The following is a 17,860-nucleotide window of genomic DNA, read 5'->3' on the forward strand; positions in this document are numbered from 1 at the left end:
TCAGACCTCTTTGTTCCATCGGGGAATGATGGGCTTGCGATACGTCCGTCTCTCAGAGATGTTTCGTCTGACTTTGACCACTGCTGCAGGCGCCACCTCCAATTCCAGAGAAGGGCTTGAGTGGGACTTTTTAAGCATGCCATCCACATCATCTTCCTCTCCCAGAGAGTCAGCGCATACAGCTTTATCAAACGAGTTCAGGTCTGGTGCGTTTAACTCGCTGTCGCCTGTCTTTTTCACGCTCTTCCACCCCTCCAGCACCCGAATGTAGGTCTCATAGCGACATATCTGTGGGACACAGGCTGATGAGTGGCTCAATTAATAATCATATATGGATATAAAATCCTGGGTCCATCTCACCTCATGCTGCAGGTACTGCAGGTGCTCCTCCATATCCCGGGCTTTGGCCTTTTTGCTGTCCAGCGTGCTTTGCTGCTGGTTTTCGAGGTCCACCTTGAAGGACTCCAGCATTTTTGCATGAGACTGAAGCTGATGCTCCTGCACAGGGAACACATGAGAGGCTTCATGTAAATAAATGTGACACAAACACTGGTGAGGAACCAACAGAAACAACAGCAGAGAAGCACTATCGGACACACTATAGCTGGACACACTATAGCTGGACACACTATGCGTCTACTGAAATACAAAATGTATAAAATGCCTCTAATGGTTTCAATATTTACAGCCACCACAGACAGTAGGGGTGTCAAACATAGGGCTGGGGGGCCAACCTGGCCCAGTGGAAAATTATAAGGAGGGCATAGACTTCTGTACTTTACTGTATTTTCATAGATTTTACAACTTGTGCTGTTGATAAAATATCAAACAAAACAAACATTTAGTGAAGTCACGAATGAATTAGTTCCTAGAACAGATTTCCTTACCCGGGTGATTGAGCATGCATCGAGACATATCTGCTAGAACCTTTTTCTGTAATTTTACACATCTGTTTCTTACAATTTAAGCCCAAAGAGTCATGCTGACAGCTTTCATCCATTTACTACAGCAGCATTTTTGTAACTGCACTTCTTTTTTTCTCCTATGACAATATCTGAGGGATTCAATGTGTAGTTAAACTTCTTTACACTGAAAAGGGGATTTTCACTGGTCTGCCCCACTTAAGGTCAAAGTGGGCGATGTAAAACGAGTTACACATCGCTGGTGTAAAACATGGACGTAGCTCCCAGGTTGGAAAAAATAAAACCCATGTGGACTGGCCTAAAACCTGCATTCTATCTGGAGGTCAAACTCTTTCCTGATGAGTCTAATTCTCTCTCATTTCAGCTCATAATGACAAAAAAAATGAGGTTTATTTTGTATAAATTCAAAATGGAGGATTATCTGTGGTATGTTTATTTGCTGACAACTGAGTCAGTGGATTCCCAGTCTAACCAGCTGTTTTTTTGAAACAAAGATCGCAGAAAAGGCTAATCTTCAAAACAGGACTTAAGAAACAAAGAAATGATATCACTGTAGCGTTTATGTTTATGCTGGCTGTGGGAGACACCAAAATACATTAAAATGTACATTTTTCTAATATTATCGAGCGAAGGAACACTTGTTTTATGAGAAGTAAAAGACAAGGGTTATCTAAATAAACCTAATTTGCTATTTTTAACTCCATTTTGTCTCAAGATGATTGAAAACCGTAAATAAATACATTAGAACATTATTCTAGACTAAAGGAAGCACAAATAGAGCCATTAAAAACAAATTAAAATATAACAGGCCTACTCTGTCACTTCTAGTGAGCAAAAAGTTCAGTCACGTGAAGGTTAATGAAGCATGTCCACAGCAAAACACAAACACAAAGTGGTGGTTTGTCTGAGTGGACAGCTCGGTGTGTGTGTACCAGAGTCTCAGCCGACTGCGATGCGGGGAGGATCGGTCTGCGGAACTTCCTCTGGGAGCCGACGGCAGCGGGGAACGGAGGCGACGAGTGAAGAGCCGAGACTAAGTTGATGCGGCTGATCCACGAATTCATCTCCGCTTTGGACCTGACAAGAAAAACAAATGGCTGTTCTGACACCGGCCGTTGGACTCTTTGGCACAAACCCGCATATGTATGCTCGGCTTGGACGTGCTGCGACTTACGAGGCCTGAAAGAGAAAAACCCTCCAGTCGGCCGTCTGCAAACGGAAGACGTGTGGCTTCTTGGTGTAATCAGCTGCTGGTTCAGCCAGAGAGTGATGCACGCTCACCACCTCCTCTATAATGTGCTGATCCCTTCGATAATCATTCTAACACATAAGAAGGAACATAAAGAAACGCACAATCACAAAACACAGGAAATGATGCTATATTCTGTATAATAGACTCTGTTACACTATTAACAAAGCAGGAATGGAGTTACTGACCTTCTGTAAGTAAAGGACCATTCCTTTAAGCACTCCATCAAAAGTCTTCCAGCTTCTCTTTCCCCATGGTGCTACCACACAGAAGCATCCAGCATTTAGTAACAAAACTCATGCAAAGGAGACGTTAACTTCTTTAAAATTCGCCAAACCTCCTCCTGCAAAGAAATACTGGTGGCTGCCAGCGTTAGCCCTCAGCCTTCAGATGCACATATGGTATAAATCTCAAAATCATAGCTGATTTCCTTCTCAAATTATCGCATTCACAAGATTTTCAAAACATTCTGAAAATCTTGTTCAAGGTCACTGAGATTCAAAACTGTTTTTCGAGATCTTTAGTAGATGCACCTATGGTGTCAATTTCAAATCCTACATCGCCTCATTCTCAACTTCTTGCATTTATAAACTGAGGTGTCCGTGCCGACCGCCCGGCAGGGAAGGCTAAGCGTTGTTTTGAACGCTTAGCCTTTTACAGCTAAGCGTTCAAAACAATATCTGACTGCGTCACTAAATCACAGTTTAGTTAAATAAACCCTCGTGGGAAGTTTATTAGTTTCACTTTGCTTTTGCTTTCAGACCTGCTTTAAGTCTTCATGGCACAGATTCAACAATTTGCTGGAAACATTCCTCAGAGATTACGCTTTACGCTGACATGACAGCATCACTCAGCTGCTGCATCAATACATCTGACCTCTGGCATCAACTGCTGCTTACTGTCTCCTTTTTTCAGCCCATTTACTGTAAACCCTAGAGGTGGTTGTGTGGGGAAAATCCCAGAAGGTCAGCAGTTTCTGAAATATGAGATGATCCCGTCTGTCACGAACAACCAACCTCATCTCATTTCATTCTAATGTTTGTTTTGAACTTCATTGTGTGATCTTATTCACATGAGTTTTTGCTATGCGACTGGATGGTTAGATCTTTGTGTTACCGAGCAGTTGAACCTGTGTACTCAATAAAGTGGCCAGTGACTGTAAAATCTCGTTACACCACTGTACCATCTGCTTCATTCTCAGTTTGAGGTGTTACAGGTAAGAGTTCTGCCTCACGAGGTTAAGCGGTAACTTTGAGGCACAGACTGGAACGATAAAACGTCAAACGATTTACAAAATATTCTTGATAATTCAAAATAACTGTACTCATGCGCACATCTATACATTTATTTCCATTTTTTTAAGAGCGTTATATGTTTGAGGCAAGTAAAGAGTAAAGTTTAGGGGATTATTTTTAGTTTATTTTCAAATTAATTTAAGATTTTGTTGGTTTCCAGAGCAGATTTAGTCTTTTCAGTTTCACTTTTATTGTTTAAAATCTACAGTTTCAAATTCAAATTCAAAGTTTCAGACCAGATGGGATAAAACATACCTTATTTATCTGTTCTAAAACATGGAAAACATCCTGAGGAAGGAATACTTTGTTAGGAAGTCCCTAACTCACAGATATTTCATGACTAGTTGTGGAAGTGGAATTATTGCAAAGTGGAAGCATTTAGGCATCACAGCAACTTAGCCACAAAGTGGAAGACCACGTGAAGTCACAGTGTGCTGAGGCGCTTTGTGAGCAAAAGTCAGCAACGCTCTGCTGACATAATAACTGCAGAGCTCCAAACCTCCTCTGGTGCACAGAAACAGTGCACTGGGAGCTTCGTGGCATGAGCAGCTTCTGTAGCTGTAATGTGTAGATGGTGTATCTAAAGCTGCAGCGTGAATCTCAGATGTGTATCTGTGTCGCACTCACTGCGTTTGCCATCGATGTCAGCGTGTAGCTTTCTCTGGAGAAACCCGTTTTTGACGACGGCAGCCTTTTTGTCATGAGGAATGTCCAGGAAGGGGTTAACCTTTGAGCGCAGCCGTGGATTGTCGCCCGGATCTTCATTCACCACGTTCTTCAGCTCATCCTCATCACTTTGACATAAAATGGAAGAATATGCGAGTGAGATCACGCATTAAAATCGAGGAGGACTAACGCACAATCGCTTTACTTACACAGCCCATTCCAGCGGCTCGTTCTTTATGGAGTTGTAAAGACTCTGCAAAGAGAGAAAAAGCTTCATCAATCAGGACTGAACTTTTCTCAAGGAGCTCTCCAAAGGAAAAACTGAAAATCTAGGAAAGTATTACTTTCAAGAGATCCTTGTTGAAGTTCACTCCATCATTCATTCCATCCAGGTTTGACACAAACTTAGAAGACGACATGGATTTTCCTACATGCTGTCAACACACACAACACATGTTTGATTACAGCACAAAGTTTACAATGATTGCTCTAAATGCCACAAATGTCTGCTACCTGTCCATGCAAGTCAGTGTTGAGAAGCATCAGGGCACATGTCAGAGCCAACACAGCCCCTGAGGACATTAAAAAAACAGAAAAGTGATGTTGACGCAAGAATCTGTTAAATGTAAGTTCCTATCTCTGTATCTCGCAGCACGACACAACAGGCTCACCCGAGGAGGAAAAGGAGTCAGGGTTGCACTGATGGAAGCGGCAGGAGAAATGCTGCAGCACGCGCTCTCTCTCCTGCGTCTCTCCTATCAGCACCACCACTTTGAGAAAAGACCTAAGAAAGAAAGAAAATGACTAGGAGACGCTCTCTGAACCTCTCCGTTTTAAAAGGAGATGTCGGTGGAGGCAATCCAAGCTTCTGTTTGTTTTATTACCTCAGGGAGTGATCCAGAGTTTGGCCGGTGAAGTCAAAGAATTTCAGGTATTCCTCTCCGACAGCGCGGCTGAAGTCGTTACTAAATAAAAACAATTGATAAATAAATAAAAGAGAGAAGAAGAAAAAATAAACTACGTCAGCACTGTCACCGCTTTATTTATCTGCCACATTCATCTGTAATTTTATTTCATGGGGAAGGATGTGGTGTTACGAAAAAATACTGACTTCTTCAATACAACGGCAAAGCATTAACACACCCAAACCTCCTTACCCAACCCCACTCCGCAACAGCTTCAGTGACTCAATGTTATGAGGCTTTTTCAATTTGAGGGAAGAGTGAGTTTTAATTCAGGCGGGCCTTTTAGGTCTTAAGGTTTCATATGTTTGGGGTGGCTGCAACTGAGGAGGTAGAGGAGGTCATCTGCTACTCAGAGGGTTGGTGTGCGATCCCTGGCTGCTCTTGCCTGCTCTCAGCACCTAACCCTAAGGTGCTGAGAGTAAATCAGCACCTTCGAAACAACGCAAAGTTGTCTCTTTTGGGCAAATTATGATGATTTAAGATCATAAATGAAATAATTTAAAATATACAATATATAGCAGTGGCCCACCGCCTTTGGCAGAAAACTAGATGATTAGTAACATTTTTTAACTTTTTTTTTTCATTTATATATACATCTGAAAAAATGTGAAACCCATATGCTGACTTAAAAAAAGCATATAATATGTGCGTCATAGCCTACTTCTGTCACCTGGCAGTGGTGAGAGGTGGTAGCTAGCATAGACACAAACATATGTCCTAGTATTTAGTCCAAAATTCAGAATTTTCTTTTACATTTTTAAAAGTATTCTGCACAAAAACAGATAGGACTCAATGTAGATTAAAATTATGAGATATTTACTACACGTATGCACGCTTAAATTATAATATAATCATAATAATAATGGATGCTTTTGCATTTAAAAAGGTGTGAAGATTTGTCGAAGTCTCCACTTCTGGATTTCTTTAGCATTTGAACATGGATTTAAGTAACCTGGTTATAGTTAATTTAAAGCGTTTCACAAGTTGGAAACTGTAAATGTGTCACAAAAATAAAATTTAACATAGATATAATCTGTTGTGTTTGAGCACACATTTGCAAACATACGGATCTTGGAGCTCTTCTGTGGAGCCACCACCAAAAGACTAAAATGATTCAAATCTATTAAAATATATACTCTTACTCTTTGTCTAAGTGCTTCACCACATCTCCACGTTGAATCTCGTCCAACTTGAACAGCTTTTCAGCGAGGATGCGGGCCTTCTCTCTGTCCACCTCGCCTCCATTCATAAGAGGCACCGCTGTCTCCAGGGACGTGGGCTGCTTTCCGTTTGCCACTACTCTTTCTAAATCTCCATCCTCAGTCCCCCTAACATCTTCTGTTAGATCTGAAGTCTCACCCTGTTTTTCCTCCTCATTTAACTCCTGAGTTTCGGTTGTATTTACTGGTTCCTTATCGTCTTCTGAAGGCGCTGTCTCTTCTTGCTGCCCTGCCTTTCCAGGGTCTTCAGCTTCAACACAAACAGCCTGCTCCAACTGAGGAGACTCCTCTGGCTGCTCTGCATCGTCAGGTTGGATTACCTGGTCTGTCAGTTCCATCTCTGGTGACTCTTCCAGATGCTGGGGTGGTTCTAAGTGGTCAGCGTCTTCCTCGGTTTCATGTGACCCCTCTACTGGTATCTGCTCTGGGTTTTCAGTCACCTCGAGATGCTCGGGCTCTCTGTCCTGCACCTCAAGCTGCAGTGAAGCGTCTGTGTCCTGCAAAGCTGTTTGAACACAGTCTTGTTGCTCTAAACAATTTAAATCCTCCAGTTTTTCAACCAGCTCTTGTTTGTTTTCTATCCTCTCTGCATTTTCTAAAACCTGTAACGCTGCTCCCTCGTCATTGTCCACAGCTTCTGGCTGTTCAGGCTCCACGTTCTGTTCGACATCTTCACACATTTCTGTCCGACTGGTGAGATCTTCATGTAACTGGTTCAGTATCTCTTGGTCCTCTTCAGCGCTGAACTGCAGGCTTTCCTCCAAAAGCTCTGGGGGTGGCAGATCCACTAGCTTATCTGCCTCTGTCGACACTCCAGTGTCATCAGTTGGAAGGGGCTCTGGATGTACCTCCCTAAAAAGTGCACGAAATATGCAGTGCAGTTATTGCAAAAAATACTATACAGTAAAAAAACAAAACTTGCATGACACAATGGAAGGATACGCAGTTAGCGAGGGCCAGAGATGTCAATCAACCTCTTCTGCATGATATTTACTGACTTGTTTCTCTGTGTGGCTTCTGTCAACACCACTACTTTAAATAAAGCTGCTCTTAGCGATCATGCTCGCAACTTGTTTGGTGTTAGATGACAAAATAATTTAAATGCAACATAGAAACATCAAAATGCAGCTGAGAAACTGTGTATTAGTAACCATTAAGTGTTATATCACAAAAACCCAGATGAGGAGTAGGAGGTCTTCGGTCAAAGAAGTATATTTAGCTAACAGCACGTAGGCGTTAAAGACATACCATTACATACCAACCACAATCTTCGGGTCTTTTGGAGTTGTGATAGCACTATTTGATAGGTGTCAGTGCCATCATTGTTCTATTTTTACAGTTTAACTACCTACTATTCTAATAATCATCACCTAAAATTCAACAGTGGTGGCATTTATTATTAAAAGCAGTATTGAGCTATTATTAGAAATTACCAGGAAATATATCAAAATATATCGCCACCACACTCAGTTGCACAGAAATCGTTATGTTGCATAGGAGCTGTTATGTTGCTATGCAACTCCCTCCTCATAATATCTAGATTAACATTTCTTTAAAAAATTATGCAAACTCGTTTCCTTAGAAAATCTGCATACAGTTTAGACTACATGGTTAAATTAGGAGAAATTGTTTCTTGAGAATGGACAGCAGTCAGAATAACTTAAATTTTCTGAGTGAGCAATGTAGAATTGGGACTGGGAGGAGACCCAAACCCAGCCTCATGGGGTCAAAAGCTAGCGTGGATCCTTCTTTGTCGACCCCCTTTGAGGAAGACAGGAGTAGCTGAGAGTATGATTGTGGCAGATTTTGTTACCTGAATTTAAATAAAATGCAGAATTGACTATCAAAAGGTCAGTAAGAATTTGATACTTTGGTCAGAAAGCAGAAATTTTTGTATGGGTGTGAAAACATCCTCCTCTCGGGAGACGAGACAACATTTGCTAGTACTTTCAAGATGTTCTGGCAAAATTAAGTCTCTGGTTCTTTCAGTATGGACCTAATACCCAGTCACACTCTTGTTAAGAAAAATAATGTGATAATTATATTTGAGCTGACATTCTGCAAACATATTTTTCATTTTCATTTTTCATTAAATGCTGAACAAATCTCCTTTAAATTTACTGACATGTTGTGAACAATGTCAAGTTCTCAATCTTGTAGACTTAAAGATTTTTCTTGGTTTTATTTAGTTACTGTAATAAGTCGACCTCACCCAGAAAGCTTTTTTTGAAAAATCATTGCTGACTTGGTGTCAGAAATGATTAAACGATGTTCTGTCATGCAATCGGTGTTAAACATACCGAGTTCTTTTTGGTTTCAGAATCAAGCGACGGTATAGAATATCAACAGCGTTTTACAGATGATTTATTCACACTTTTCACTCAGTGGGTTTAATGTTAGCACATGCTTCCTGTTCCTCTTTTTCAAGCTCATGATACTCACACATTCATCAGACAAATGACACTTTCTTCACTGCAGGATGCGTTTGCCTCACTCTGCCCTTCTTCTACCTCGCCCCACTGCTCGTTCTCTTCCTCGGTTTTGTCACCATTTGCTGAAGTTCGCTTTTCCTCCGACTCTCCTGACTCCTCCTGCCCAGTCAGCAGAACACAGGAGTCTTTCTGTTCCTCTTCTAGCTTTAAATCTACAAAGCTGTCCACATATTCATCCGAGCTTCCAGTTCCCAGAGCAGTATCGATTAGTTCCTCAGTTTCAGCGGGATGTGATGTCACTGAGCGACCCTCCTCTTCTTCCGATTCTGCTCTCAATGGGACTAGAAGCGTGTGAATACGACTGCATGCAGTTAACTTATAGAAAATATTACTGAAAGGCAAGCCATCAAGGCCATGAATGTTTAACAACAACTCTGAGTGATACATACCGTTATTACTCTCTACCAGCTCGTCTTCTTTCCACCGTGTCTCCAGCTCTTGCACATCTGCAGCATCACATGGCTGAAAATTGCAAGACGAGCCACTGAACATTAGTTGCGAGAGAAAAACTTGTGATTGCCCGTGGGTTTGCGAGCAGGAAGATACATGCTGAGGCTCATCTGACTAACATTACATCCACCCTGATCCACCTAACTCTGCTCAACCTGCCACAGCAACCCAAAGACAGAGATGCTGAGTTATGCTCAGTAAAGAAAGGGTTAACGATACAGGAAACTGTAGGTAAATGTGTGAACATTCACTCAGGAAAAAGAAAATCCTAAACAACCTAACAACCTCACACACACCTTCTTTATATCCATCTATCTTTATTTATTTATCTATCTAAAAATAAATAAATAAATAAAAAACCTTACCTCAGTGTCACTTCCTGTCCACTCAGGTTCTGAATTCAGAGGTTGTGGATCGAGGCCAGCTTCTTCCTCCCTGCTCTCCGCTTTGAAAAGCTCAGCGCTGACATCCTCTTGAGACTCGTGAAGTGATGGGGAAGTGCTGCCTTCATTCGTCACAGCGCTGACATCCTCAAAGTCCAGCTCATTGGCTGAGCTGCTGTCAGTCATGAGCAGAGGCTGCTCTGCAGCGGGATCGGGCATGTCCCATTGAACTGTAGCAAAGGAAAGTGGGGGGCTGGTACAGTTGACATGACACACTGGCCACATCATTTGGCCCCACTGTTCCGCCTCCTCAGAGGCATCACAGCCCTTCTTAGGGCTGAGATTGGCCTGATCCGACAATGCTGCTGCCTCCTCTTCCCAATTGATGGACTGATGATCTATACAGTTACTCGATTCTTGCTGAAGCACTGAATCTGTAGCAACTGTCTGAGAGGTGCACAAGCTGTCCTCCTCCATAAGCGCCTCTCAGTAGTTATCAGTGTATTTGTGGGTTGTGGTGAGAGGTGTAAAATCTGCAGATGTATGGCTGCAAAATGTCCTCGTTGGCCAAATGACAGACAGGAACTTTTTAAGGTGAGCCCCCTTCCGGGTGCTGCCTTTCACAGATCTGTAACAATTTTAAAAAAAGGAAAAAAACACAAAAGATCAAACTACTACCACGTTTTAAAGCTCTTTGAATCTCGCATTAAAAAGAAAATGGAGAAACACCCCCGGGGGGAGATGATTAGCTGACAGACAAAAAAGCCATTCATAAAACGCTGCTATATTTAGTTGTAAAGAAACTGCCGCCATTCAAATACAGATTATCATTATAGTTAAACTGCACTCACCACTTGTATGGCAACATAATCCAGTTTTGTCTGTAATTTTATTTTTATCCCATCATGTTCATTTGGCAAGGATCTCAAACTCTTGGTGTGTGTTTGCAGTTATGCAGTGCAACAAGCTTTAAGTAAAATGTCACAGAAGCACGCTTGTACTTCCTGACCACAGAAAATCAGCCAAGCAAGAGAGAGTCAGAGGTGTACATGGTGAGGATAGAGAATCGAGGCCTAGGGAGGGGCTGAGGGGTTGCTTCTGGTGAGCAGTTTAACTGTCTGCATTCTGCGTTTATCGTTTTATCGCCAAATCGCACTGCGAACCTGGCTTGTGGATAAAGCCGGGTCTCTGCTTTAATTACAATGCTTGTTATCGACACAAACAAAAGAGTGTCATGGATGTCTCTCCTGTCAACACAGAGGCCAAAATACCACCTGCCTTTGCACTTTGGGAGGAAATAATAATCAGTATTATTCAACTACTTTAATGTCACCTTCATCTATGCCACTCTCTCTCTGGAAAATGCCTTTTTATTGAAAAGTTTCTGTCTATCTTCATTATTTTATTCACGTCAGATAACCAACATCCGGGATAGACCACATTTCCTGTGTGGGTGCTCACTTCTCAGTTCCTGTTAGCGTGCAGCAAGTGCTACATTATGGGAGGCAACAAAGAGAGAAAACTCTAAATGAGTCAGATTGTGTTTGAAAACAAAATGCTTAAATTGTTGCTTTTCTTTTTCTTTTAATTTCTCCAGACGGTAATAAAAATGCACGGTATAAAAATTAAAAAGTAACGGGCAGCCCTCACACATTGAACATCGATGGCGCTGTCCTGATTTCAATCTCTCCTTGATAGACTTTTGTTTCATACAGCAACAGTTTTGCACCAGATTATATGCGGTAGCATTGTTGATGATAAAAACTTTACCAGTGAAAGCCAGACGGCTGTGAAGCTTTGCGGAAACATTCCTCAGACACAATAAAAGAGAGAACAAGAATAAAACTTGGTGACTTCAGCCAAAACATTTAGACATATTCTGACTGAGCTGAGTGTGGTCACGAGAAGTTGCTTAGATTGCATGGGAATATACTCACCAAAATTACATGCTAGGGGGATGGTTAACACAAATTAAAGGAGAAGTATAAATGGTAACGGAAAAAAAGATACTAGAGGGAAAAAAGGGAACACAGGCACATCGAATGAAGTAAAAGTTTTGAAATGGCTTAATAATAATAATAGTATTCAGAGAAATAAAAGTAAAACCAATCTCATTATAGGAGGAATATTTTCAAATGTGAAGCGTGACTTACCCCCTCTGGGTTCTTTAAAGCGACATCATATGATCAGCCAGCTTGTGAGTTCTTAAGTCCTGTGGAGAGAAAAGCAAACCACTGTGTTATACCGGCTTTATATCGCTGTGCACTCACAGAAACAGCCACTCAACACGCAGACACAGAGAAGCCTGCAAGTAAGCCTCAGAGCTGTGTATAGCAAACAAGTCTCATATCCACCTAGCAGCCTTTAAGTGTAGGTTACAAGCCCAAGTCTGGACCATCTTCCCTTACCTTCTTCATCATGCTTCCTGTCCATATTAACTAGACCAAACTCGTGGTTACGTCTCCCTGCGTCGTTTTTTTCACTCTGAACAGCAAGTAAAGGGAGGGAAAGGAGAAAAAGATCTGCTGAATGGCAGCAACAAGGAGGAAGGAAAGGTTCATTGTGATTGGCAGATGACTCAGGAACTAAAAGGACACCTGAGAGGCCTGGCCCCCGCCCCACTGGCCTAAAGGCATGCATGCAAACACACACACATACACACACAACCACAGAGACACCAGTGAGGTAAGGGGAGTGGCCCGACTTCATTCTTTCAGATGCCACTAGGAACAATGTGGAAAAACCAGAAGGTATCCAGACTCATTAGCAGTTACTCTTTCTGCTGGTGCCAACTGTGAGCAGAAAAGCCTGTTTGACACATACAAGACATTTTTTAAGACATTCCTCTCTCACACATCAATTCATCCTATATTTAGCATCAAATCACTCAGAGAGTTGTGCGTATGCCTTTTATTTCACTGGTGTAAAATGCAAAGAAATATCTTACAAAAAAAAAAAAAACCTTGGGGTGAGGAACCACGTAAATTGGCCTCTCTGTATCTCACTAGTTGTAAAACCAGCAAAAAACTGCGTGTGACAAAGCGAGAATAACCGTTGAGACAGGTGTTGTTTGTGTATAATTTCTAGAGTTAATGGCCTACAAATGATAGCACCATATCCAATCATACACCTGTTTAACTAAAACTAGCACAAGCACAAGTATCTATTATAAACATAGAGCAACAATAATCAATGTAATGTCAATGTAACCTAGCTATAGACCTTTTCAAGGTATCAATAGAGAAATCATTCAACTTTGTCTGTTTTACGACCTTATAGCACTTTTATTATACTTAAATTGCATTTATTGGTTTTCTATGTCTATAATGTTTCTTGTTCAGTAGAGCTACACTTCACTGTTACTGTTTTCCTGGTAGGTTGGCTGGATACTGACTTGCAAATGTAATGTTTCCTTTAGCAGTTGTCTACTCAGCACTTTCACAGAAGCCAGTCCAACAAGTACCAAGCAAGAGGATAGCCTGTATTTGGGTGTATACAAATTCTGTGTTTATGAATGAAAAGTGTAAATGTTTAGCTATACTATCTAATTGTTATTATTGGCACCTTGCTGCAGTACCATGAAGGAGCTGTCTGTGACTGCACAGGCCTGCACTTTGACATATGTGTTACATTTGTGAAAATTGCCCATGTCAGTCATGAAAAATGCTCATAAAATAAAATGTTTCTTTACGTTAGTCTGTTTCCTGTATACATACGAAAAAATGGGAGGTGAGCAACTATCTATGGTAGTTTCATTCAATTTAATTTGCAACTAAAGATGAAGAATTTTATTGAAAGCCCTACAAATATATACATAAAAATGTCCGGTGATAGCTATATTAACATGTCAATTTTTATCTCTAAATGTCTCTAAATGGCATTAATATTATTAGCATTAGCACTCTGTTAGCTTCGTTAGCAGTTAGCGAACACATTAACTGCAGTAACTCATAGCAAGAGTTTGCTAACGAATAACTGATGTTTTACTGAAGCTTTTATTCCCTGTTACCATTTTTATACCGTTAAGTTGGTTTATATATTTAACATATAAATATGAATCCCAGGAACTGCTTTGTTACCTATACTCTAGAAATTTATTAGCATTATTAGCATCAGGATGGTCTTTGGTATCAAAATATTAGTATTACCTAACATTTTAGGTGAACATCCTTGCCGCTGGGGTAATGCGGATTATTACTGCTCCTACAAGTACGTTTGTTGCTGTTAAAGAAACTTTAACACTATTGTACAAACACAAACAGTCAATTGCCCTCCACACCAGCAGGGGCGCTACAAACCTGGGAGTCGTCTTACAAGCAGAATCGTCCTCTCCTCGCTGTCTCTGCTTTGTTTGTTCCGCACACGGCAGCAGGGTCGCACACACCCACTTTTACCCAGAGACTTTCAACCTTGCGCAAACACACATCTGGTGAAGTGTGTGCAGCTGTGTCCGCTCAGGCTACAATGGCCAAGACCGTGGATCTAAAAACGTTCCTAGAGTCTTCACTGAATGAGATTTTTAAAGCCACGGTGAGCGACATCCTGGACTCAGTCGACCGGACACTGTCCGAGTACCAGGGCACAATACAAAGGATCGAGTCTGAAAACGAGGGCCTGAAGCGGCTGCTTTTTGCACAGACAAGCACAGAGTCTGCACCTGGAGGTATGGTGACCTGCTGTCGCTCATGACATGTTAGTTAAAGCATGCCCTGGACCATCATCAGATAGACTTATGTACAAGGGAACCACGTGACACTATACCCATGAACATTTACATGCAAATAATGGAGCTGTGCATGTTTTACAGCTACAACTTCAGCTGATTACTTTACTTCTTTGACTGGAAGCTCAGGTTTAGTTTGGAGACAAAGTTAGACAAGTGAGGTTGAGATGGTTTGATGAGGGATAGTGGATATACTGGACAAAGGATGATGAAGAGCTGGGGCTACCAGGCAGGAGGAAAAGAGGAAGACCTCAAAGGAGAATCGTAGATGTAGTGAAGGAGGACATGGCAGAGGGTTGGTGTGACAGAGGAGAATGCTAGGGACAGAGAGGAAGCAGATGTTCAACTGTGGTGACACCTACAGGGAGCAGCCGGAAGAAGAAAATAAAATATGAGAAGAAAACTGAATCCTCTATCAATTATGAATATTAAACTTAACTTATTTCAACTGTTTGTTGCCAAAAGAATGACTGAATAATTGGCAAAACTGTCCAATTATTTATCAGTAAAGAACACAGCAATTAGTTTCAGTGCCAAAATGTTTATGAGGTAAAAAGCAGATTTTGTGCTAAGAGGTTTAGGCCTTCCCCCAAATAAAATGACCATAATTATAAAATAAACAAACAAACAAACAATAGTTTAAGCAGTTGGATTTATATATTTGTGCATAAAATAGATTTTTGATGCGCAAATTCACCGCACAATGCATTTATAGCCAACGCTGTAAAGGACAATTATGTCTACTGTAATATGTAGTAGTAATACTGTGTATAGTATGGATGCTAATTAGTATAGAACCAGCAAAAAATACAGTACAATGGAAACGTCTTGAGCAACCTATCATTTATTTATATTTTTTGCCAGAAAAAATTGAAAGTAGATGCAGGGATTTATTGAAACATGTGCAAACATAGCAAGAAAGTACTGTTGCCTCACAGCAAGGTCCTGAGTTCAAATCGACCATCTGGCCGGGGCTTTTCAGTGTGCAGTTTGATGTTCTCCCACAGTCCAGAGACATGCAGTCAGTGGGGTTAGGTCAGTTCTACTTACTAATGTATACTATTCATACATTTAGCTGTGTTAAAAGCTGCTGCTTTGCTCATTATTTTGCTTGAAATTCACAGATCTACATGAAGAAGAGGCCACTGAAAACTTCTCAGCTGCAGAATGGGGGAGTCATCCCAATGGTATGTTCAAGGTGTCCATATGCAGCAGTGACAAGAAGAGCGTCAAGAGGAAGAGCAAAGAAAAGATGAGGGGGGAGTTGCCACCTTCAACCCTTTTTCTGCAGACTAACCACACAGTACAGCATCTGTGTGTGAACTCAACAGGTATGGAAACTGGGATATCCATAAAGTCAGATATGGATGAAAGCCAGGCTATTGATCTCTCTCAGGCGTCAGTGCTTCTGAATATGACAATGAAGCCAATAAAAAATGAGAGCACAGAGGTCAGGTGTGACAGTCGTGATGAATACGCACATCAGCAGCCATCCCCGGGGCCCAGGCATGAGTACGGTGGTGATGAAGGCGATGTTAAAGTCACCATTGTTTCAGATCAATACATGCAGGACGGTCAGTTCATAAAGACTGAGGAAGAGGAGCAGAATGGGGACAGTTTCCACCAGCATGAACTGAAGTATGCGTCAAAAAATTACCCAGAAGCAGAGGGGGATTCAGCGGTGGGGACGAGGCATGTGTCTGAGCCAGAAGCAGTGACCCCTAAAGGAGACGATTTACCTGCTGTTCCTGTAGAGGAGTTTTTAGAAGTTTGTGACAACTTTTTGCGTTGTCCCACCTGTCCCAAAACGTTTAGTCGAGCGACCTCGCTCAACATTCACATCAAGACCCACAGCGGCGAGAAGGCTCACAGCTGCAGCTACTGCGGAAAATGCTTCAGCCGGGCCGACCTCCTCAAAGCCCACAAGCGCACTCACACGGGAGAAAGACCCTACAGCTGCAATCTGTGCAGTAAAACCTACGCTCACCCCAGCCAGCTCCGGATACACAAACGCAGCCACACCGGAGAGAAGCCATATTGTTGTTCGCATTGCGGGAAACGCTTCAACGAACACAACCAGCTGAAAGTCCACCTGCGGACCCACACCGGGGAGAGGCCATACGGCTGCCAGGAGTGTGGCAAAACATTCAGCAACGCGGGAAACCTGCGCATCCATGAGCGGATCCACACCGGTGAGAAGCCGTATTGCTGCGCCCAGTGTGGTAAGAGGTTCAATGGCCTGGGTGACCTGAAAACACATTACAGGATCCACACTGGAGAGAGGCCGTACAGCTGCGAGCTGTGCAAGAAGACCTTCAGCCAGGCGGGCCACCTCACCATCCACATGCGGATGCACACGGGGGAAAGACCGTACAGCTGCAACGAGTGCGGCAAGAAGTTTACAGTGGCCAGCAGCCTTAAATTGCACCAGAGGACTCACACGGGCGAGAAGGAGTACAGCTGCTCATACTGTAGCAAGAACTTTAGCAGGTCCGGTCACCTGAAGAGACATGAGCTAGTCCACACCAAGGAGAAGATCTTCCTCTGTAGTCAGTGCGGGAAGACCTACACTGACCAGTCCTCCCTGAAGAAGCACCTGAAGATGCACGTAACAAAAGAGCAGGAGGCTCAGAGTGAAGGAGACACGTGTCGGGCTGAAAGGAACTCGGACCGACCCGCAGCCTCAGAGATGCTTTCAGACACTCTTAGAAATTAAAACTGTAGGAGGTGAGTCATTTAAAAACTGACAATGAGTGCTGTATGTGACTGTAGTCAATGCGATAATGGTACACTTACAAGCTTTTTTAGGGCTTTTTAAGCACATCTAGCTGCCTACTTCTGCAGACGGAGTTTGAGTGTACTACATGTAAATGAGGTGCATGAGCTGTCACCTTTTATATCTCAGCTTAGGGGGAATTCCAGTGAAAGGATGTGAGACAAGACGCTGAGTAAGTGGCGGATTTCTAACTTGATCAGAAAGCAGAAAAAAAACTTGCATTTACATAAGCAACAGAGCCAGTTGTGACTTCAGGTGCCAAAGTCGTCTAGAGCCACTAAGCACAAACTCCTAATGTAAATGCTGTACTGCTAGTGTCTCATAAATTCTCCATCTATTGAAAAAACAAAATCCAGTTCAGGGTTGCAAGGGCGCTGGTCACGACTCCATCACTTGGTTTATCATAATTAAAAACTCATAATAAGAGTACAGAAGAATTTATTGATTCCATGTACAGCATAGGTTTATTTCCACTGATAACAAGACCGACCAGAATAACATCTCATTGTGCAACTCTATTAGATAATATATTTACAAATATAATAGAAGGAAAGATAAAAAGTGGGCTGTTAATCAATGATATAAGTGACCATTTACCAGTCTTTGCATCGTATAATTGCCATTATAAAGTGAACAACGATGGACATAAGATTATTTACAAAAGAATAAGAACAGAGAAGACCTTAAATTGTCTTAGAAATGAACTTTTAAAGCAAGA

The 17,860-nt window shown here is 42.0% G+C and overlaps 2 protein-coding genes across 2 annotated transcripts; one reads left to right on the forward strand and one right to left on the reverse strand.

Moving 5' to 3' along the window:
* LOC146629043 (uncharacterized) lies at positions 1-10,120 on the reverse strand. Its single transcript, XM_085358293.1, has 15 exons — positions 9,626-10,120; positions 9,200-9,272; positions 8,761-9,091; positions 6,241-7,170; positions 5,018-5,098; positions 4,805-4,917; positions 4,647-4,705; positions 4,478-4,567; positions 4,343-4,386; positions 4,095-4,261; positions 2,361-2,431; positions 2,098-2,243; positions 1,856-2,000; positions 361-498; positions 1-288 (listed from the first exon to the last, which is right to left on the reverse strand). The coding sequence occupies exons 1-15, from the start codon at positions 10,118-10,120 to the stop codon at positions 1-3; spliced, it is 3,171 nt and encodes a 1,056-aa protein (XP_085214419.1).
* A 3,948-nt stretch (positions 10,121-14,068) lies between these two features.
* On the forward strand, positions 14,069-17,529 carry LOC146629044 (uncharacterized). Its single transcript, XM_085358294.1, has 2 exons — positions 14,069-14,306; positions 15,491-17,529. The coding sequence occupies exons 1-2, from the start codon at positions 14,108-14,110 to the stop codon at positions 17,080-17,082; spliced, it is 1,791 nt and encodes a 596-aa protein (XP_085214420.1). The 5' UTR covers positions 14,069-14,107; the 3' UTR covers positions 17,083-17,529.
* The last annotated feature ends 331 nt before the right edge of the window (positions 17,530-17,860 follow it).

The sequence above is a fragment of the Diplotaxodon limnothrissa genome, linkage group LG7, assembly GCF_057381915.1.
Source record: "Diplotaxodon limnothrissa isolate DT_005_m linkage group LG7, D_limnothrissa_male_GT1.1, whole genome shotgun sequence".
Classification (NCBI taxonomy): Eukaryota; Metazoa; Chordata; class Actinopteri; order Cichliformes; family Cichlidae; genus Diplotaxodon; species Diplotaxodon limnothrissa.

Bases quoted from the DNA above. Each gene is read 5' to 3' on its own strand.
- LOC146629043 (XM_085358293.1), bottom strand. From the start codon at position 10,120: ATGGAGGAGGACAGCTTGTGCACCTCTCAGACAGTTGCTACAGATTCA. The intron at 9,092-9,199 runs GTATGTATCACT...ACACGCTTCTAG, and splicing joins GCTGGTAGAGAGTAATAACG to TCCCATTGAGAGCAGAATCG. The intron at 289-360 runs GTGAGATGGACC...TGTGTCCCACAG, and splicing joins TGCAGTACCTGCAGCATGAG to ATATGTCGCTATGAGACCTA.
- LOC146629044 (XM_085358294.1), top strand. From the start codon at position 14,108: ATGGCCAAGACCGTGGATCTAAAAACGTTCCTAGAGTCTTCACTGAAT. The intron at 14,307-15,490 runs GTATGGTGACCT...TGAAATTCACAG, and splicing joins CACAGAGTCTGCACCTGGAG to ATCTACATGAAGAAGAGGCC.